Source organism: Lepidochelys kempii, chromosome 20 (assembly GCF_965140285.1).
Source record: "Lepidochelys kempii isolate rLepKem1 chromosome 20, rLepKem1.hap1, whole genome shotgun sequence".
Lineage (NCBI taxonomy): Eukaryota > Metazoa > Chordata > Testudines > Cheloniidae > Lepidochelys > Lepidochelys kempii.
Genome location: NC_136399.1, coordinates 6,403,710 through 6,424,703, shown reverse-complemented (window position 1 = coordinate 6,424,703; position 20,994 = coordinate 6,403,710). Strand labels below are relative to the sequence as shown.

The 20,994-nt window shown below is 62.4% G+C and overlaps 1 protein-coding gene across 8 annotated transcripts in view; it reads left to right on the top strand.

Annotated features, from left to right (window-relative positions):
* Window positions 1-20,994, top strand: part of TNS2 (tensin 2) — a 52,879-nt gene that overhangs the window by 15,268 nt on the left and 16,617 nt on the right. For 4 of the 8 annotated variants that reach the window (XM_073318432.2, XM_073318429.2, XM_073318434.2 and 1 more), the window contains exons 2-7: window positions 7,390-7,501; window positions 8,192-8,229; window positions 15,089-15,127; window positions 19,013-19,051; window positions 20,269-20,318; window positions 20,580-20,751. In XM_073318432.2, the coding sequence (XP_073174533.2) occupies window positions 7,390-7,501; window positions 8,192-8,229; window positions 15,089-15,127; window positions 19,013-19,051; window positions 20,269-20,318; window positions 20,580-20,751 (450 nt within the window). Of the gene's footprint in view, window positions 1-3,134; window positions 3,291-7,389; window positions 7,502-8,191; window positions 8,230-10,023; window positions 10,286-15,088; window positions 15,128-19,012; window positions 19,052-19,427; window positions 19,564-20,268; window positions 20,319-20,579; window positions 20,752-20,994 lie in introns of those variants that run through there. The other 4 variants (XM_073318433.2, XM_073318431.2, XM_073318435.2 and 1 more) reach the window with 4 other exon arrangements.

Below are 20,994 nucleotides of genomic sequence, written 5' to 3'. Positions count from 1 at the left end.
GTCAAGCTCCTCTCATAGGATTTAGGGGCTTAGACATGGGGTGCACTTGGGGGTCAAGCCCCTCTCATAGGATCTAGGGGGGTTAGACATGGGGCTCACTTGGGAATAAAGCCCCTCTCATAGGATATGGGGGGATTAGATATGAGGTGCACTTGGGGATAAAGCCCCTCTCGTAGGATATGGGGGGATTAGACATGGGGTGCATGTGTGGGGGGGGGTCTAGCCCCTCTCAGAGGACCTAGGGGGGTTAGACATGGGGCTTACTTGGGGGGGTCAAGCCCCTCTCATAGGATCTAGGGCAGTCAGCCATGGGGTGCACCTGTGGGTCGGACCCTCCATTGGTAACCAAGGTAACGTGGAGATGGAGGGGGCCAAGCCCCAGCCAGTGGGAGGCACTGTCCCCAGCCCATGCAGCGGGAAGGATGTTGAGGGTGGGGGGGCCACAGGCAGGTCCCGGGGCCATCCGAAGGTCCCACGTCCGGCTGACTCAGAAATAGCTTCTGGGAGAGCCCGGCCTTGTGACGGGGCTGTCAGGGCGCCAGGGCTCTGCTAATCGCCGGGGCCCTGGAGCATGGCCCAGCCAGAGCCATTCCGGGCTTGGAGCAGCAGGAGGAAAGGCTGGACTGTGGGGCCCCTGCTTCCCTGGGCCCAGCACGGCCCAGAGGCTCCAGCTAGTCCCCGGGGCCAGATCGCAGCCCTTCAGTAACGGGAGGTGATGAGCAGAGATGATGGTGTGTGTACAGCAGGGACATTGGGCGGGAAGGGTTAACCAGGCAGGGCCCGGCATTGGCACCGGCTGGCACTGGGAGGGAAGGGTTAACCAGGCAGGGCCCGGCATTGGCACTGGCTGGCACTGGGAGGGAAGGGTTAACCAGGCAGGGCCCGGCATTGGCACCGGCTGGCACTGGGAGGGAAGGGTTAACCAGGCAGGGCCCGGCATTGGCACCGGCTGGCACTGGGAGGGAAGGTTTCTCCTGGCCCATCCAGTGACTTGTAGAGCTCGAAGTCCCTGTGCTGACCTCTCCAAGCCAAGCGTGGCAAAGGCAAGTGGTCAGGGTGCTTGGGAGGAGCTTGGCAGCTACCACTGACCCTTTGGCTGCTTCTCCGATCCCCTCTGCATGCTGGTGGGTCCAAAGCCAGGGTCTGGGTGCTGCTTCTGGGGCCCAGCCCTGCACATCTCTGGACAATACACAGATCACAACACACCGGCCTCCCCTCTGCCACCTTGTTGGGCGATGCCCATGGCTCTCCCACATCCACCCGCCTGCCTCTCAGTGAATATTTGGGGGGCTGATCTGGAGACAATGTGCCCCCTCCTGGGGCTGCATTTTCTGACCAGCTTCACTGGGGGAACCTCAAGTCTCTTTCCCCCGCCGGCCGTCCCCATCCAGCGGGCCCCTGCGTAAAACGAGTTTGCTGGGTCTCAGCCCAGAGCCTAGCCAGGAGGTGTTGCCAGGCTGCACAGAGGGCTAGCGAGCTGAGCCCATAGCCAGGGTCTGTGCCAGGATTGCCCCCTTTCCTCCCCCCATGGCGCTGTTCTCGCTTCACTGCTGTGACTCCCCATGCCAGCTGGATTCCAGCACGCTTGGGTAGGCTAGCCTCAGGCCCCTCTTGCTGTGTAGACAGACCCACCGTTTATACCGTCCCAGCCTGGGCGCTTTGGGGATTATAAAACACTCTCACGAGCAGTGCCGGCACCAGCGTGGGCGACTGCAATCGGGTGATGGTGGCGCGGGCACCAGGGGATGGGAATTATAGGGTCATTCTCCGGCTTGCCGGGGGCCGTGGCTGAGGCTTGGTGCACACAGAGGGTTTTACCAACCCGGTAATTTTCGTGGAATTGGTTTCCAAACAAGAAGCGAGATCCCCGGATTCCGGGCAAGACGTTCCCAGGTTCCCTCCCTCCTCCAGACCTGACCCCACATGGGAACCAAGAAGTGAAACTGACTATGCTGCTGGGAGGGGAGTGAAACTGACCAGTGTGGTTTTGGGCTCCAGGGCAAAGAGATTGACTGGGAGGGAGGTCTCTCTGGGCCGTTCAGTTCTGGCCTGATCCGTGGCCCAAGGGAAGAGAGGCTAGTTCTAACATTGATAGTTTGACAGGGCCTATTTTAAGGCCAGGCACCCTCCCTACCCGTTCCCTGCCAGCCATTCTCTGAGCACGGGCGTGTTTCCTGAGCAGGGAACAGGGAGCTCAGCTTAAGGGGAACCTCCCATCCCGTGTATATCTAGACTGAAATGCAAGGGCTGGTGTCTCTGCTGTGGCCTGGTGTGGGTGCCTGGGGGCATTGGCACCCACTCTTAAGGGGTGCAGCAGGGCATCCCCTGCTCGTCCACCGGACACCAGGAGCAACCAGAGAGGGGCGGCAGGGCAGAGGCTATCTATGGGGCATCAGGAGCAGCCATTCTCTGCCAGCTCCCTAGGGGGGAGGGTGAATCTCTAGAGGGAGGGGGGAACACACACTCCCCCCACCCCAAGGGTCATAGCATGGCTCCTTTGCCCTTGATCCACCCTTAGGGTGGCACTAACAGGGGCGTTGCCTCGGAGGAGGCGCTGGGCACAGCTGGCTATGTGTCTTGTCCCCCCGCCGAGGACAGGGCGAGGGGGGTGATGCCAGCTTGGGCAAGTGCCTCTCATGTTATAGGGAACCCTCCTCCCGCACTGCTCTGCCAGCTGCCCGGCAGGGAGAGCCGAGCCTGTGGAGGCCTGAATCTCCCCTTTCCCGAGTTGAGTGGGGGCTGGATCTGGGTCCTGGCTCCATCCTGTCTCCATTCCTCCCTCTGCATTTCTCCTCCCTCTCTCCCTGCTCACAACACCCCTTCCCAAACCACAGTGAATGGGCTCTGGGCACTGAACTCTGCCCGCAAGTGGGGGCCAGCTGGGGGCATGTGGATAGGATGGGGTATTCCCATGCCCTGGGTGACGCCCAGAGGCCTGCAGGCCCGGGGAGGAGGGCCCAGCCGCGAGTATGACCCAGAGATGCTGGTACGCTGCCCGAGGCATGGGCACTCAGCAGGCAGCATCGTGACCCAAGCCAGTGAGTAAACATGTTCTCCCGCCCGGTTCCTGGACTCGGCTGGGAGCGGGGAAGGGCTGGCGGGGGGGGAGGGAGGGGGCTGACTGTGTCGCAGCTCCCCACGGGCAAGGATTGCGAAAGGCAGCCACAGCTAAGCCAGATCCCTGCTGTATTTCACCGCCAGCCTGGGCAGAGAGCAGCCCGCCCTGAAGGGAAAGGACGCAGGGTGGGACTGCCCTCTGCCCGCCCCCACGCGTCTTGAACAGGATGCCGGTAAGCGGAGCTGCTGCGCTGAGGGTCAGCCTGGCTGGGTGGCACTGCCCACAGCCTACGCTGCCCGGGGTCGGGGAGGGAGGATGGTGGGGCTCAAGGATGGTGGGGGGCCATGGGTGAGGGCTGCGTCATGTGCAGGCCGGCAGGTGTTTCTGATCCTGCCCCGCCCAGTGCCCACCGCTGTGCAAAGGGTGTGTGAGACGCTGCCCGGCTGATGGCACGAGGGGCCGGGCAGCGAGAACGGGGGACAGGCTACTCCAGCTAAGCAACCTGTCTACACAGGTGTCCCTCAGCCCAAGCTAGAGCCGAGCCGGATGCACACCAGCGGTGCCCGTCTAGCGCGCGGCCTGGTTTTGTACCGTGCCCATCCCCAGCGTATCTGAGCCCCTCTGAGCACCTGTCTGGAGCCAGAGGCTTGGCTGGGCGCTCTCTGTTGGGTACCTGCCCAGGGGTGACTGGCGGGTCCTGTGCCATGCATGCAGCTCACAGTGAGGAGGGGGCTTATTAGCACAGAGGGGTTTACCCCCACCACTCCCCCCCACCATCTCACTGGGCCCTGCCTGCTTTCTCCACATCTCGCTGGGCCATGGCCCTTGCCCCACCCCCATCTCACTGGGCCCACCCCCGATCCTGCCCTTTAAGAAAGATCCTTGTTTTCGCACCGGGCAACAAAGCTGGCGATTCATGGCTATTTATAGCGCGGGCGGCCATGCCCCAGCCGGTGTGAATGGCCCATTCAGCGGGGTTTATATAGGCGCAGGCAAAGGGCCTCATTCAGTCACCCCTTCCCTTCCCTTCCTCCCCAGGGACGAACTACATGTCCCAGGAGCCTCTTGCCCTGCTGGGGGGGGACCGGGGGGGCAGGGGGAGGAGGCTGCCTGGTTGATTTCAGGCGTCATTAACCAGATGGGGGGGAAACCTGGCTGGAACCAATTGGGCGCGGCTCCTGCCAGCCTGGGCAGCTGGTGCCAGTGGCCCGGGACGGCGGCTGCAGTTCCCATGTCCCCAGCTCAGTGAGCATGGCCACTGGATTGGGTGGCTTGGCTACCGGGGTGCAGCGGGGTAGTTGGCTCCAGTGTCCACTGAGCGGTGTGAGAGAAGAGAAAAATGGGGGGGGGCTTTGGGGGCATCCCGTGTCTGTCCTGAACTGGTGGCCACCTCCAGGGCTGGGTTAAAGGTGGGGTGAGGATCTCAGACCCCTCCCACACTGCCCCATCACCTTCATACACAAAACCCAAAGGGGAGCGTGGCCAGACCATGCAATGGGGCGGAGGGGAGACAGGGCTTTGGAAGCAGCAATAAACAGCCCCTGCCCTTAGGGGGCAGCACTGGGGCACCGGCAGGGCTGTGGCCGTCTCAGTGTTGAGTGCTTTCAGGGCTAACCCCAACGAGGCCAGTTAACTCGGCCTGCCTTCTGAACCCACCCACCCCCTGCTGCAAAGGTGGGGGCGTTGCTGCTGTTACTGCAGCAGGCCCTGAGAACTAGGGCCCCGTTGCGCCAGGCGCTGTACGTATGTACATAAATCAAGGCCGTCCTGCTCCCAAAAAGCTCTTGGGCCAAACAGACCAAGGGTGGGAGGGGAAACTGAGGCACGGAGTGGGGAAGGGACTTGCCCAAGGTAGAGGTGGGGGTAGAACCCAGGCGTCCTGGTTCTCAGTCTAGCACTAGCAGAAAGGATCCCTAGCCCTGTGCCTGTCCCACTAGGCTGCAGCCTGCTCATTCACTGGGCACGGTGGTGGGCTCAGGCCAGTGGAATTTGGCCCTGTGTAACTGAGCCCACCCCAGCAGCGGGCCGGTGCGTGGGGGCAGGGAAGGAGGCTCTGCGGGGAATCCATGGCATTTCACGTGCCCCCACCCCGGCCGCATGGCTGGAATCCGGCCCCTCGAGAGGCTGCGTTTCCGGCCGGCCAGCTGTTGCGTTTCTGGCTAATTGGTGCTGCGCTGTGGGGCTGGGAAGCCAGGAGGGGGATGGGGGTCAGCGAGGAACCCGCGGCGTGGGGGAGGCGGTTGGGAAAGGGCCCCCACCCCCGCAGCTTGCAGGACACATTTCCCGCCCCTCTCATGATGACCTCTGTGCAGAGCTGACAGTCATTGGCCCTAACTGGCGCTCGGGTTGGGGGGGGCTGGGAGAGTGAAATCTGGCAGTAGTGCCCCAGGGCGTAGGGCCTGCTGTGCCCGGGGACTGGGGCATGGAGTGGGCTGTAGAGACCGAGCACCCTCTGCAGGTGGGTGTCCAGTGCCCTGTCGCTCTCTCCTTTAAGGCTCCTCCAGAAAGACAGCATGATCTAGTGATTGAAGCACTGACCTAGCGCTCAAGAGACCTGGTTTCTCTCCCTGGGCCCGTCACTGCCCTGCTGGGTGACCCTGGGCAAGTCATTTCCTTGCTCTGTGCCTCAGTTTCCCCTCCCACCCCTTTGTCTATTAAGGTTGGAGAGCTGTTTCCCTATGTGTCTCTATAGCACCCAGCACAGCGCAGCCCTGATCTCAGCTGCGGTCTGTGCAGTGCCTGACAGAAACAATGGGGCCCTGATCTCAGTGGGGTCTGTACAGCGCCTGACACAAAGGTACCCTAATCTCAGCTGGGGTCTGTGCAGCACCTGGCATAATGAGGCCCTGATCCTGGCTGGGGACACCAGGCACTTCTGTAATCCAAATCTTCAGCTCATGTCACTGTAGCAATAAGAAGTGGCGAGTGGTGTGGTGGCCCTGCTGTGAAAGAAGCTCCCCCCGGCAATGCGGCTGACACGTGAGGCCATTATCCATGGTGCCATAGGCCCCGATGCTGGCCCCAGGGTGACTGTGGTGCCATGCGGGGCTCAAGGCATTGTCGCTGTGGGTGCTACACATGGCACTGTATCCGGCTGTGCCGGACGTGGCGCTGTGCCCACGAGTGGGGCTGTATCCTGGGCTCTCTGGGCACGGTTGCTATAGGTGGCTCTGTACCCACGGGCGCTAGACGTGGCTCTGTACCCACGGGCGCTAGACGTGGCTCCGTACACATGGGCGCTCCGCATGGCTCTGTACCCACGGGCGCTAGACGTGGCTCTGTAATCATGGGTGCTCCGCATGGCTCTGTACCCACGGGCACTAGACGTGGCTCCGTACACACGGGCGCTATGCCTGGCTCTGTACCCACGGGCGCTAGACGTGGCTCTGTACCCACGGGCGCTCCGCATGGCTCTGTACCCATGGGTGCTAGACGTGGCTCCGTACACACGGGCGCTATGCCTGGCTCCATACCCACAGGCGCTATGCCTGGCTCTGTACCCACGGGCGCTAGACGTGGCTCTGTACCCACGGGTGCTAGACGTGGCTCTGTACTCACGGGTGCTAGATGTGGCTCCGTACACACGGGTGCTCCTCATGGCTCTGTACCCACAGGCGCTAGACGTGGCTCCGTACCCACGGGCGCTCCACATGGCTCTGTACCCATGGGCGCTAGACGTGGCTCTGTACCCACGGGTGCTATGCCTGGCTCCGTACCCACGGGCACTAGACGTGGCTCTGTACTCACGGGTGCTAGACGTGGCTCTGCACCCATGGGTGCTATGCCTGGCTCCATACCCACAGGCGCTATGCATGGCTCTGTACCCATGGGCGCTAGACATGGCTCCATACCCACGGGCGCTCCGCATGGCTCTGTACCCACGGGCGCTAGACATGGCTCCATACCCACAGGTGCGCCATGTGGCTCCATACCCATGGACGTGATGCATGGTTCCGTACCCACGGGCGCTATGCCTGGCTCCGTACCCATGGGCGCTATGCCTGGCTCTGTACCCATGGGCGCTATGCCTGGCTCTGTACCCACGGGCACTCCGCATGGCTCTGTACCCATGTGCGCTATGCCTGGCTCCGTACCCATGGGCGCTATGCCTGGCTCTGTACCCATGGGTGCTATGCCTGGCTCCGTACCCACGGGCGCTCCGCATGGCTCTGTACTCACGGGCACTAGACGTGGCTCCGTACCCAAGGGCGCTAGACGTGGCTCTGTGCCCATGAGCACTGTGCGTGGCTCCATACCCATGGGCACTACACACTGCTCTCCCATTCTTTAGAGACACCTGTACCAAATCTGCCCTGTGTTTGCCTCCGTAGCCAGAAAAGGTGCCCGAGCCCCACAGCTTCAAGGAGAAGGCCTTTAAGAAGAAGAAGAGAGCGTGTGTGGTGTGTAAGGAATCCATCGAGGTGCTGGGCCTCGTCTGCCAAGGTACCAGCCCCCACCACCTTTACCCTCTTCAAAGCTGGGGCGGGTGGTCCGAGAGATCCCAGCCTGGCAACCCGCAGCCTCAGCAGCACAGTACCCAGGGCACTAGCTCCAGGACTCGCACTCCCAGCCCCTGTGCTCACCAGGAGCCAGGCCCCAGTGCATGAGAACCAGGACTCGCACTCCCAGCCCCCGTGCACACTAGGAGCCAGGCCCCAGTGCATGAGCACCAGGACTCGCACTCCCAGCCCCCGTGCACACTGGGAGCCAGGCCGCAGCACACGAGCACCAGGACTCGCACTCCCAGCCCCCGTGCACATTAGGAGCCAGGCCCCAGTGCACGAGCACCAGGATTCACACTCCCAGCCCCCGTGCACACTAGGAGCCTGGCCCCAGTGCACGAGCACCAGGATTCACACTCCCAGCCCCCGTGCACACTGGGAGCCAGGCCCCAGTGCACGAGCACCAGGACTCACACTCCCAGCCCCCGTGCACACTGGGAGCCAGGCCCCAGTGCACGAGCACCAGGACTCACACTCCCAGCCCCTGTGCACACTGGGAGCCAGGCCCCAGTGCATGAGCACCAGGATTCACACTCCCAGCCCCTGGGCTCACCAGGAGCCAGGCTGCAGCACACTAACCCTAGGCTGCACAGGGATCTCCCCTTCACACCCCCTTTTCTCTCCCCTACAGCCTGCAAGATCGCCAGCCACAAGAAATGCGAAGCGAAGGTAGGCGAAGGCATGATGCCGAATCGGGGTGAGGGGTGGGGGGAGATGGCTGGAGCCCAGCCTTTGGGACCATGTCCCTTCCTGGCCATGTGTGATGGGCAAACCCAGCTGACGGGCGCCCAATGCAGCAGGCAGGGGTGTCTGTCCATAGAGGGCTGGGGCCCCACTTACCCAGGTTCAGCTATCCCAATTCCACCCTGCACAGTCCAGCTTGGAGCGCTCCCGCCCCTCTAGCTCCCAGGCCATGCTCGGCGGGTGCTGGGGGCCCAGCGAGGGACCCCACCATGGCTGCAGCTAGAGGAGATGCATGCCAGCCTTGGGGACGGTGGCCATGCCCATCGCCAGCTCTCAGGAATGGGCAGGGTTGCTCACCCCCGTGGGGCAGAAGGAGGATGGGGACAAGCCCCCCAGAGGGCAGGAAGAGGCTCCTGGCGGCAGGGAGATGGGGGAGCTCGGCCGGCTGTGGGTGGAAGCTGCAGGACTGCAGGGACAGGTCACTGCGGCCCCACAGAGTCAGGGGTTTAGGGGAGGGAGGGATGAAACACAGCCTCAGTGACCCGGGCTTCAGCCCTGTTTACTGGGAGATCCAGGCCCTTATCCAGGCCAGCACAGAGCAAGATAAGAGCCGAAGGGAGCCCGTTTGAAGAGCAGCAGGAACATGGGGCCGTGGGAAATGTGCTGCGCCGAGGGAGGGAAGAGTGGGGGGCTGGCAGCGTGGTCGAGCAAACATTCCCCGGGGCTCTGGCATGAGATGTGGAGTCCTTCCCTCTCTGAGAGACGGACTGCGGCTGCTAATGCCAGAGCGGGTTTCTGGAGCTTTGTGGGAGCTGCGCTGGGAAAACTCAGATTTACCGGGGTCTTGGCAGGGCACTGCTGTGAGGAAGTTCACAGTGCTGGGGTCCTGGCAGGGCACTGCTGTGAGGAAGTTCACAGTGCTGGGGTCCTGGCAGGGCACTGCTGTGAGGAAGCTCACAGCACCGGGGTCCTGGCAGGGCATTGCATTAGGGAAGCTCACAGCCCTGGGGTCCCAGCAGGGTACAGCTTTAGGGAAGCTCGCAGCTCTGGGGTCCCGGCAGGGCACTGCTTTAGGGAAGCTCACAGAACTGGGGCCCTGGCAGGGCACTGCTGTGGGGAAGCTCACAGTGCTGGGGTCCTGGCAGGGTGCTGCTTTGGGGATTCCCAGCGCTGGGATCCCGGCAGGGACCTGCTGTGGGGATTCCCAGTGCTGGGATCCCAGCAGGGCACTGCTGTGAGGAAACTCACAGCACCGGGGTCCTGGCAAGGTACTGCTTTAGGGAAGCTCGCAGCGCTGGGGTCCCGGCAGGGCACTGCTTTAGGGAAGCTCACAGAACTGGGGCCCTGGCAGGGCACTGCTTTAGGGAAGCTCACAGAACTGGGGCCCTGGCAGGGCACTGCTGTGGGGAAGCTCACAGAGCTGGGATCCCAGCAGGGCACTGCTGTGAGGAAGCTCACAGCGCTGGAACACTGCTCCGAGCTTTACTCTCATCCCCTCCTAACACACTTGGCTTGAGACCCATTGCCAGGGACAGTTCCTCATGGCCCAGCACTAGGCACAGTCCGGGCTTTGAGCCCTCTCGGCGGGATGCAGGTGGCCCCATGCTGAGCCCCACGGCTACCTGCAGCCCTCGGAGCTGGCTCACTGTGCCGGAGTCCCCGAAGTTGGCGTCGCTGGCCCTTTAAGCCTTGGTTGTGTAATTATGGTTGTGCGGAGCAGGGAGTTTTTCTTGGCCCCAGGCCAGCGTCTGCAGCTGGAGGCTGCTAGTTCTCCTCCGGGATTTTCCAGGGCTCTTTGCTCAGTTCAGACCCCTCCGTCCGTCCATCCATCCAAGGAGCGGAGGGCTGCACGGGAGTCAGATGAGGGGAAGGCGGGGGGCGAAGGGAGAAGTGGCTGAGCGAGGGAGGAGAGGATAGAGGGAGCGGAGAAGATCCTGCACCGGAGGGAGAATTGGGGGGCTCCCCTCCATGCGGGGAACAGCTGGATGGAGAAACCCGGCATCCTAAAGACGAGCGCCACCCTGCCCTGCTGACCCCCCAGGTATAGCTCCATTGTTGACAGCCAGGGGGACCTGTGGGCGAGGCCGGGACAGGACAGGATGCCCCTCTGATCGGCCCTCTCCGCCCCCTCCACCAGGGGGCAGCCTAGGGCAGAGCTAAGAGGACTCCAGGCCAGCCGAGGATGGGGATGGGCTTGGACCGATGCTCAGTGTCGGGGAGGGGGCTGAGTCGGGGTGAGCTGTGGGGGTAGCAGGGGGCATGGGAGGGTGATTGTAAAAGGGGGCAGACCAGCCACAGTGCTCGAATAGCAGCTGGCAGGAGGTCCCTGGGAGTCAGGAGCCTGCTACTGGGAAGGGTGGGCAGGGCTGGGCACCGTGCCCCAGCAAGTACCCTGCCCAGAGGTGCTATCAGGGTCCCTTAGAGGTGATGTTACCCTGAGATGAAACTTTGCAAGAGGGGGGTTTATAGACCGAGGCATCATCCAGTGTTTAGAGGACTGACAGCAGGATTCCTATGTTCCTTGCTCTGAGAGGGAGTGGGGTCTAGTGGTTAGATTAAGGGGGCTGGGGCCCAGGACTCCTGGGTTCTATCCCAAGCTCTGGGAGGGAGTGTACTCTAATGGTTGGAGAAGCGGGGGGGGGGGCGTAGAATAGGGAGCCCAGATTCCTGGGTTCTGTCACTCGCTCTGCTACCGACACAGCATGACTGTGAGCAAGTACCTTCCCCGCTCTGTGCCTCAGTTTCCCCACCTACAAGATGACTTTTGGGGAGCAGGGGTGATGTGTGGTGGTTGGTAGAAGCAACATGCTCTTCAAACACTGATCCTGTTTGTGGAAAGTGGCCCCAAGTGGGGGCAGCAATGAGGGGGACTCCTTTCCACATGGCCCCTGTAGCTTTCAAGCCCATTTGCCTCTCTCCCAGAGTTTCTGTTCACGGTGCTTTTCCCACATCCCAGCCCCCTCTCCGTCCCGCAGGCTGAGCCAGATCTTTTCCCAGGCTGAAGCTAAGAGGCAGAGCGGGGAGAGGGGGCAGGAAGTTTGCGCTGGGGATGATTTGTGCAACACACTTTGCTCTGGACAGCAAATGTTGATCAGACAGAAACTGCGGGAGGGGAGGGGAGGGGAGTTAACAGGCCGGGAGATGTGGGAGAGGCTTGCAGAAGGGATGCAAGGTGGCTAGCAAGAGCTGCGGAGGAGATGGCTCTTGCACCAAGGTGGGCTGCCCACCAATTGCCTAGCCAGGAGGAGGAAGAAGGGAAAGGAAAGGAGATTGGATATGTGAGGGGCTCCTGGGGTGGGATAGGGATTGCAGCCCAGGGGTGGGGGCGAATCAGTGAGGGATTTGGGGGGCAGTGGGAAGCACAGGCCGGCGGGGGGGGTGTCAAATCAGTGTGGGATTTGGGGGGTGGTGATGGGGAGCACAGGGTGGAGGGGTCAGATCAATGTGTGACTCGGGGAGATGGGGAGCGCAGGCCAGGGGTGGGGTGTCTGATCAGTGCGGGGCTCAGGGATGGGGAGTGTAGGCCAGGAGAGGGGTCTGATCAATGGGAGGCTTGGGGGGAGTGCAGTCCAGAGGGTCAGCTCAGTGAGGGGCTCGGGCAGGGGGATGGCAGGCTGCTCTGAGGGGCTGGAGGGATTTCAAAGCCTGGAGGATGGGGAGAGCTGTTGGGGTGGGGGGGGAATGTGGTCTCATTTCTCCTTATGCAAGAGGCAACCTATAGCCTTTCTCCTGCCCATTCCTTCCTAAGGGAAGTGCCCCCACCTCCATGGCTCTGGGGGGAGCGTATAGACCCAGCCCAGGGTGGGCAGGAGGGAGGAAGTACCTGCCCACTCAGCCCCACAAGGGGAGGGCGGGCCACGGGGTGGCACTCAGTTCAGTCCCTCAGCTGGCTCGTTAAAAGGCCCATCTAATTTTATGACCATTGTTAACAGAGATTTATGGCCCCTGGCTGATTCAGTCTCATTCTCCAGGGTGCGGGGAGGTCAGGAAGGAATCCCCTCCGCACGGTGCGCCAGGTGTTTTATGGGGCTGAGGGGCAAGCAATGACACATCTGGTGTTGGCCACAGGACGTCGCCCCAGGGAGACCCTGGCTTGGCAGAACCCACCTGCCTAATTCTACCTTCCCTGCCTGGCAGGACCTCTGTGTGCCCTGTAATTAGGGGCTTGTTGTTACTCGGTGTTGGCATGCGGGGCTGTGGTGCTGCCAAGGCTGGGATGCTTGGGGCTCTGCCCGGCTCCGGTCCCACTAACTAGCACCCAGCCAGCCGTGGCTTGTCCTCTCCCTGCGCCAGGGCCAGGGCCTCCCTTGGCTGATGTGCACCCGGCTGGCATGGGGAGCGAGAGGGGGAGGTCTGGGGCTCTGGCTGCAAACCCAGGGGGGCAGGGTTCATCCTGTAGCCATGCCCTGTCTCCCAGAGGGTGAGGGGCAGAGGTGCGGGGATGGAGCTTGGGGGTCCCCGTTCGGCTCCCTTTAGGTTCTTACAGTGTGTCCCTGCCGCTGCAAAGACGCCCCGGATCTGGTTCTTGGCCTGCGCTCCCCATCCCACCTCTCCCTCCCGAGCCCGTCATTGATCCAACATGTGCCCCCCAGCCCGTGTCCCCATCCCACCTCCCTCCCGAGCCCGTCATTGATCCAACATGTGCCCCCCAGCCCGTGTCCCCATCCCACCTCTCCCTCCCGAGCCCGTCATTGATCCAACATGTGCCCCCCAGCCCGTGTCCCCATCCCACCTCCCTCCCGAGCCCGTCATTGATCCAACATGTGCCCCCCAGCCCGTGTCCCCATCCCACCTCCCTCCCGAGCCCGTCATTGATCCAACATGTGCCCCCCAGCCCGTGTCCCCATCCCACCTCTCCCTCCCGAGCCCGTCATTGATCCAACATGTGCCCCCCAGCCCGTGTCCCCATCCCACCTCTCCCTCCCGAGCCCGTCATTGATCCAACATGTGCCCCCCAGCCCGTGTCCCCATCCCACCTCCCTCCCGAGCCCGTCATTGATCCAACATGTGCCCCCCAGCCCGTGTCCCCATCCCACCTCCCTCCCGAGCCCGTCATTGATCCAACATGTGCCCCCCAGCCCGTGTCCCCATCCCACCTCTCCCTCCCGAGCCCGTCATTGATCCAACATGTGCCCCCCAGCCCGTGTCCCCATCCCACCTCCCCCCCGAGCCCGTCATTGATCCAACATGTGCCCCCCAGCCCGTGTCCCCATCCCACCTCCCCCCCGATCCCGTCATTGATCCAACATGTGCCCCCCAGCCCGTGTCCCCATCCCACCTCCCTCCCGAGCCCGTCATTGATCCAACATGTGCCCCCCAGCCCGTGTCCCCATCCCACCTCCCCCCGATCCCCTCTGTGATCCAACATGCCCTGCCCTGGCCTGCGTGCCCCATCCCACCTCCCCACAATCTCCTGTTAGCGCCCCTGGCCCGCACTCCCCACGCCGCCTCCCCCCGAGTCCCACACTGATCCGACCCCCTCTCCCCCGGGGTTGTCTCCTCACCTCCTCCGCCAGTTCCCAACCCAACCCTGAGCCCCGGCAAGGAGCCCCGTGTCTGGCCAGCTCCCAGGACGGTGCCCAGGGTGTCAAGGTGGCTTGGACAGAGACGTGCCAGGAGGCAGGGCAGGCGGGGAGGGAGGGGTGGCATGACACGGCCTGGGTGGATTGCCAGGCCCTGCTCCCCAAGCCAGGCCTGCTCGTGCCCCACAGCCCTTGGATACGCAGCAGCGCCCCTGGCTGTAAGGACCACGCAAGCGATAAAGATCTCCGGCGCTTCCCGTTTCCTGGCTGCCAGGAGATAAATAAACTCTCCTGGATGCTAGAAGGGCTCGGGGCGTGGAGCTGGGCCACAGGGGAGCCAGGCAGGAGGGAGTGGGCGAAGGGCAGAGAGGTTTGGGCATGCAGGAGCTGACTCCGGCGGGGGCAGGCTGGCACTGGGGGCGCAGTGGAGGAGAGGGGTGGACAGTGCAGGGTGGACGCTCAAGCACGGGCTTGGGAACACGGAGGCCACAAGCCCAGGACCCGCAGCCCCCGGCTTAGCGTGGGGGACAGACGTACCCATTGCAGGACACGCAGCTGTAGCTGCTCCTCGCCCCACACAGGGCTAGGGCGGAGGGCAGGGGTGCGGAATTGTACTCCCCTTAATACCGCGGAGAGACCAGCTCTGCCCCCAAGACTCCGGCACAGACCCTCCGCCCCCCAGCCACCCACTGCTGCACTGAGTTTAGCGGCCTCCGCTCGTCCCTGAGTCAAAGCCACCGAGGCATTATGGGAAAGGCAATCTTGGCACAGCCAGGTGCCCCCCTGAGGTGGGGGGGTGGGGCAGGGGAGGGCTCACCGGCCCCCTCCGAGCCCGTTTCCTTCTCTCTGGCCGGAGCCAGGCAGTGGGGGCGGGGTGGGGCCGGGGGCAGGTGTGGTAGGGTCCGGGCTGAATGGGCTCCCTGTGCACCCCAAGCCCGGGGTGGGTCGCACCCTGTTTATGTTTCTCTATATATAGCCTCCCCCCACCCAGCGATTCCGGCCTCACCGCCTCCCAGGCCCTGCCATGAATCGCGGCCTCTGTGTATGCCCGAGCTGGAAAGGGCCGGCCGGGGCCAAGAAAAACACCCCTGCCCCACGGCCAAGGGGGGTCCAGCCCCCTCGCTGCACAGAGCCCACCTCAGGAGCCAGCCACAGTCTCCTCCCCCTCCTCCCCCCGCCCCCAACCCAGGGGAGGAGACGTCCCGTCTGGAGGGGGGTGGAAGAAGCATCCCGGTGGCTGCCACGGCACTGATTTGCAGGAGACGCTGCCCAGCCGGGGTCCCCGCACCGCCCTGACCCCCCACTCTGGCTTCTTGTTTCAGGTGGCGTCATCCTGCCAGCCCCTTCCCCCGCCTGAATTGGTAAGTGCCAAGATTGGTCTGTCCCCATTGGCATCCCTCCGGCGATCTCTCACTGAGCCACCGGCTGCTAGAATGGGTAGGGGTGCGGGAGACGGGCGGTTTCCACGTGCCGGCCCCGGCAGCCGCCAGCCTTGCTCCCCCTGAGTCCATATCTGCCAGCGCTGGGTCCCTGGTCGATCTCGCCAGAGGCCTGGGTCGGGGCGTGGGTGGGAGACGGCTCAGGAAAGTCCCAGAGTGACGGGCCGCTGCGTGGGATGCTCAGAAAGGAGCCCTCGTCCCTTGGCCCCGGTGCCGACCCCGGTGCCGCTCGAGATGCTATCTTTCAGGCCAAACGGAGAACCAAGCACCTGGTGACTCCTGCTCCTTCCCCTGGAACTTTTTTCGAGAGTGGGAGCCGCCTCCACCCGGTCCTGGCCAAATTCCAACCTGGGTCATTCCAACTGGCCTCCGCTGGATTGGGTAATGCCGGGCTCCGGGCTGGGACGCTGGCAGCAGAAATTAAACCTGGGCCTTCAGGATCTTAATGCACGGGATCTAGTGCGTGAGCGAACAGATCCACCTCACCCAGCTGACCCCGTAGCAGGCTCATCAACCGCTCTGGCCTAGATCCCTCCAGAGGGCACCGGGCTGCTGGAGATGCACAGCGCCACCGGCATGGAATACACTCGGATTCACTTCCTGTCCTAAATGGGATGCAGCGTAGCTGCAAACCAGCAGCCACGTCCCACCCCAGAGCTGGCTGCATTTCAGCGCTGGGTGAGCCATTTGCCCTTTCCATTGGGCGCTTCGACTTTCGGGTGCCCAGCTGGAGGCCTGATTTTCAGCAGCCAGAGAGCTCCTGATCGGAGTCCGTAGCGAGGCCGGGTAAATTCCAGGGGGTTCTTCTAAACCAGCGGGAAGTGGTGCAGATACCCATGTTGCGAGTGAGCCTGGGAGTCGGGTGGCATCCGGGCCTCAATGCCGGGGTATATCCTGATGTGAAAAGCTGGGATAACCCCACCGGATGAAGTGTTTCCTGGTGGCCGGCCTTATCATAGAATCATAAAATATCAGGGTTGGAAGGGACCTCAGGAGGTCATCTAGTCCAACCCCCTGCTCAAAGCAGGACCAACCTCAACTAAATCATCCCAGCCAGGGCTTTATCAAGCCTGACCTTAAAAACCTCAAAGGAAGGAGACTCCATCACCTCCCTAGGTAACCCATTCCAGTGCTTCACCACCCTCCTAGTGAAATAGTTTTTCCTAATATCCAACCTAAACCTCCCCCACTGCAACTTGAGACCATTATTCCTCGTTCTGTCATCTGCTAACACTGAGAACAGTCTAAATCCTTCCTCTTTGGAGCCCCCTTTCAGGTAGTTGAAGGCTGCTATCAAATCCCCCCTCACTCTTCTCTTCTGCAGACTAAACAATCCCAGTTCCCTCAGCCTCTCCTCATAAGTCATGTATTCCAGTCCCCTAGTCATCCAGGCCAGGGATAGGGGGTGCAGTGGAGAATAAGTGGGAGCAGGCTCAGGCTCGTGAGTATGTCACTGGTTCAAAGCTGGGTCAGGACAGCAATGACTATTTGTCACCAGCTGATGGTTGTTTGGTGGCCTTTGCCTTTGGTGTCTCAGTGGGCAAGTGTCCCCTGGCAGGCTGGGTGGGAGGGAATAGAACCCATCTCCAGAGGGAGTAGTCACCCTGTGGCTGCCTGCAGTGCACCCGCGCCCGGGTGCTACACCGGGGTACGTCAGCAACGCAGCAGCGTGGAGGAAGCTCGATGCTGCTGTCTCTGCCTGGTGCACAAACAGCTGGTGTGGACGTCAGCCCTGGGACCTGCTGCCTGGTGAGCTCAGTCCTTGGCAGTGAAAAATCGTCCCACTCCGCCCTGTCAGAGAAGTTCCAGATGTATCATCTCCCAGCCAGTGGCTTTGGCAGGAGGGTTCCTCTCTGGCCTGAGACAGGAAAGTCCCCTGGGAAACTTGCCAGGGCCTGATTCTCCATCATGCCACACCTCGGGTTGCCCTTACACCAGGGCATAGTGGGGGCAAATGACACCAGCGTGTGAAGGACAGTCAGGTGAGGAGAGTTCTGATGATGTTCAGAGTCATAGGGGGCTAAAGTAAGACTCAGAGGGCCTGGGTTCAAATCCCTGCTCTGCCACAGGCTTCAGGTGACCTTGGGGAAATGGCTTTGTCACTTTGTGCCTCAGTTTCCCCACATATACAACAGGGATAATAGCCCTGCCCTGCCTCATGGGGGTGCCTCACGTGATGTGCTCTGATCCTGTGGTGAGGGAGCTCATCTAGGTACCTTATAGCTAGAAGTTGGGGCAGCCCCAGCCCAGAATTTCCGAGCTGCCAGCCCATGGTCCCTGTAGCCTGATGCTCCCAAGGAAGCTGCCAATGCAATACTAACCCCCGCAGGCAGCTTTCTGACCCCCACAGCTGATGTCGGGCCTGGAGCATGGAGCCTGACCACACAGATTTGCTTTCTTGATGCAGTCAGGCTGACACATAGTCCATTTGGGAGCCTAGGAGGCCCCTAGATCCAATCTTGGGCACCTGAATAACTGGCTGGATTTCCACCAACAGCCCCCATGGACTCAACAGCTTTGCCTTTAATGGCCATGAAACATACGACGATTGCAGCCTGCTAGGCACTCCTCCTCCATGCTTCATCTTCCATGGCCACATCCAAGCTTGGCCACTGTGGGAAACGGGCTACAGGGCTGGATGGACCCTGGATCTCTTCTGGGCCAGATGGACCACGAGTCTCAGTCTCCTCTGGGAGGATGGGCCACTGGTGTCTTCTGGACTGAACGGGCCACCGGTCTGTTCCCCTCGGCTGAGTCCTGCGTTGCCCTCTCCATCCCTGGAGTCAATCTTAGCCCTTTGTGCCCATGGCCAGTGTCAGCATTTGGGTGACTCCAGCACCCCACCCTGCTCTGTGCCCTAGCTCGTGAGCAGGAGGTCGAGAAGCTCCTGGAACTAAGAGCCCTCTGGCCAGCGTTAGCTTTCCCCACCTGCTCCCTTTGATCCTGTATCCTTTCCCAAGTTGATTCGCTGGCAGACCGCCTCAGCCCGATGTCAATTTCACTTCCCCTGCTGCCCACCGGTTGTGCCAGCTGGGCTCCAGGTCACTTGGGAAGGAAACAGGGCCACAATTCACTTCCCAACAGCTGGGAGCGGGGGTGGGGGAAGGGGGCACCTGCTGGCTTCCCCTGAAAAATCTCAGCAGAGGGGCTGAGGAACCCACAGACACTGAACTGGTCCCCAAGGCGGAGCTGGGGCTCATCCCTCCTTATTACCTGCCTTAAAGGGCTCAGCTGAGATCAGGACCCATTGCGCTGGGTGCTGTACATGTGACAGCTGCCTCATTGGCCAACATGGGGAGTGCGCTGTGGAACTAGAAGCGTGAGCTGCTAAAGTGCCAGGCTCCAAAGCTGTGAATGACTCAGGGGCTTACATAACAGACAGAAGGCACGCACTATCTAACAAGGAGTTGGAGGGGAAACTGAGGCACACAGGCTCACCCCAGGTCACACAGCAGCTCAGGGGCAGAGCTGGGACTAGAAGCAAGGTTTCCGGCGTCACTGGGCCACCTTTGCTAGCAAACAGGGAGTTCCACTTGCTGAAGCTGTCAAAAGAGCACCTCTGACCTCCCTGAACCGCCAGCAAGGCCTCCTGCTGCTCCTTCCCGGTTCCTGACTCCTCCACCCCCAGCTCCGGGCCACATCACGCAATCGGGGGAGGTTTACAAACTCTAGCTGCTGACCTCGGGGCCAGCTGGCTCGGCGCCCAGGCCTGGCGTCTCAGGGAAAGGGCTGATGCGTCGCTATCAATCTCCATCTCCTCCTGTCAACTCCACTCACGCTCTCTTTTCCCTTTTCCCCCTACTCCAGAGGCGAAACACTGCTCCGGCCCGGCGCATCGAGCACTTGGTGAGTCCCTGCCTCCGTTTATCCAGCCACCACCCCACCCCAAATCCATGCCCCACTCCTGGCATAAGCCGCCATGGGACCTTCCCTCCGCCCCAGGGGAAATGGGGAGAGATCCCAGCCCCCTCCCCCCAAAGCTTGGGGGATGGCTGGATGCTGGGATTTTTTATTGGGTGGGCTACAGAAATGACCCTTTCCTTGGGGAGAAGGCAGATCTGGGAAGCAGCCAGGGGGGTTGCTGACCCATAGCGCCTGGGGAATTCAGCCCGGGGGAGCCCTCTTCCTGCAGGGGTGCATTGCCCCGTGGACTCTGCCCCGTCCATTTTGGTGCAGGGCCGGGGGCAGGCTGGCCTGTGATGGCAGAGGAGTGACGCTGCAGGGGGCATTCTGTGTGATCGGGGGCCAGCCTCCGAAACCCTCCCCTTGAGACGTCCCCGACGCCTGATGCGGGGAGCTTGCGAAGGGATCTGGATTTCCCTTCCAGGACCCTGCATGGTTATTCCCATACTGGCCAGGTGTGGAAGGGAATTGGGCCATGAGGTACGGGGAGGTGGGTGGATGGGGTGATGGTGGGGAGGGGGTTGTTTGCCCATCTCCGGCCCTGCCCATTCATTAGGCCCTGTGGGGTGTTGCCGTAGGACACACGGGGTTGGGCCAAAGCCCCATTGTGCCGGCTGGTGGGAGCCCAGTGTGCTGACCTGTCTCATCCACGCCCTCTGAGGCCCAGTGCCCCCCACACGCCCCGCCCCGCCCCCTCCCCCTGCTCTGTTTGCACCCTGGCTGCCCCCAGCAGGTGTCGCTGTGCAGCCTGAGGCAGAAGAGGTGCAGCCGGGGGGCGAGGAGTTAGCCTGCCGGTGCAGATCTTACAAGTGGGGGGAGGCGAGTGGAGAACTCCGCCCGTCCTCTGGGCTGGGAGCCGGGGCCCCCGCCCACAGCCAATTCCATTAGGTCAGCGGGACTCTGGGAACAGAGCGAGGGCAGCTTGGATCCTGGCCTCTGACATCCCCCCGGGGGATCGCGAGTTGCAGGCTGGGCCCGGGCGGGACCTGTCGCAGGCGCTCCCCGCTCTCCCGGGCCGTTCCCACCCTGCTTCCCGTCCCCGACCCCCCAGCAGCCTGGGCCCGGGGCTGTGGTTCGGTGCCAAGGAGTTAACACGGGGCCACGGGGACCCCAGATTTCCTCACGCTGACCGGCATCCCCCCTCCCCTCTCATCCCCCAGGGCTCCACCAAATCCCTCCACACCTCGAAGCAACGGAGCACGCTGCCCAGGTGAGTGGGTGAGGCCGGGGAGGGTACGGCTCGTAGCCTGCTCCTTGCCCGCTGCCCCTGCCATGGGGGGGAGGGGGGGTTGGCTCAGACACCAAGTGGGGGGATCCACTGCTGATCCGGGGGTACATCAATGGGCTGCACGAGGTGGGGTAAAGCCAGGCACCCTGCTAGTTGGGTGCGATACCCCAGGGAGCTGCCCGCCCTGCAGGGGTGGGATACCCCCAGGAGCTGGTACACCCCGACACTCACCCCCCACCCCAGGAGCTTCAGCCTGGACCACGTGATGGAGCGCAAGTATGACTTCGACCTGACCTACATCACTGAGCGCATCATCTCCGTCTTCTTCCCCCCTGCCCTGGAGGAGCAGCGCTACCGCGGCAACCTGCGCGAGGTGGCGCAGATGCTCAAGTCCAAGCACGAGGATAAGTACACGGTAGGGGACAGGGAAAGGCAGCTGGGGCTAGTGGTTAGAGCGAGGGGGTTGGGAGCCAGGATTCCTGGGTTCTATCCCAGCTCTGGGCAGGAAGTGGGCTCTAGTGGTTAGAGCAGGGGAGGATGGGAGCCAGGACTCCTGGGTTCTATCCCAGCTCTGGGCAGGGAGTGGGCTCTAGTGGTTAGAGCAGGGGAGGATGGGAGCCAGGACTCCTGGGTTCTATCCCAGCTCTGGGCAGGGAGT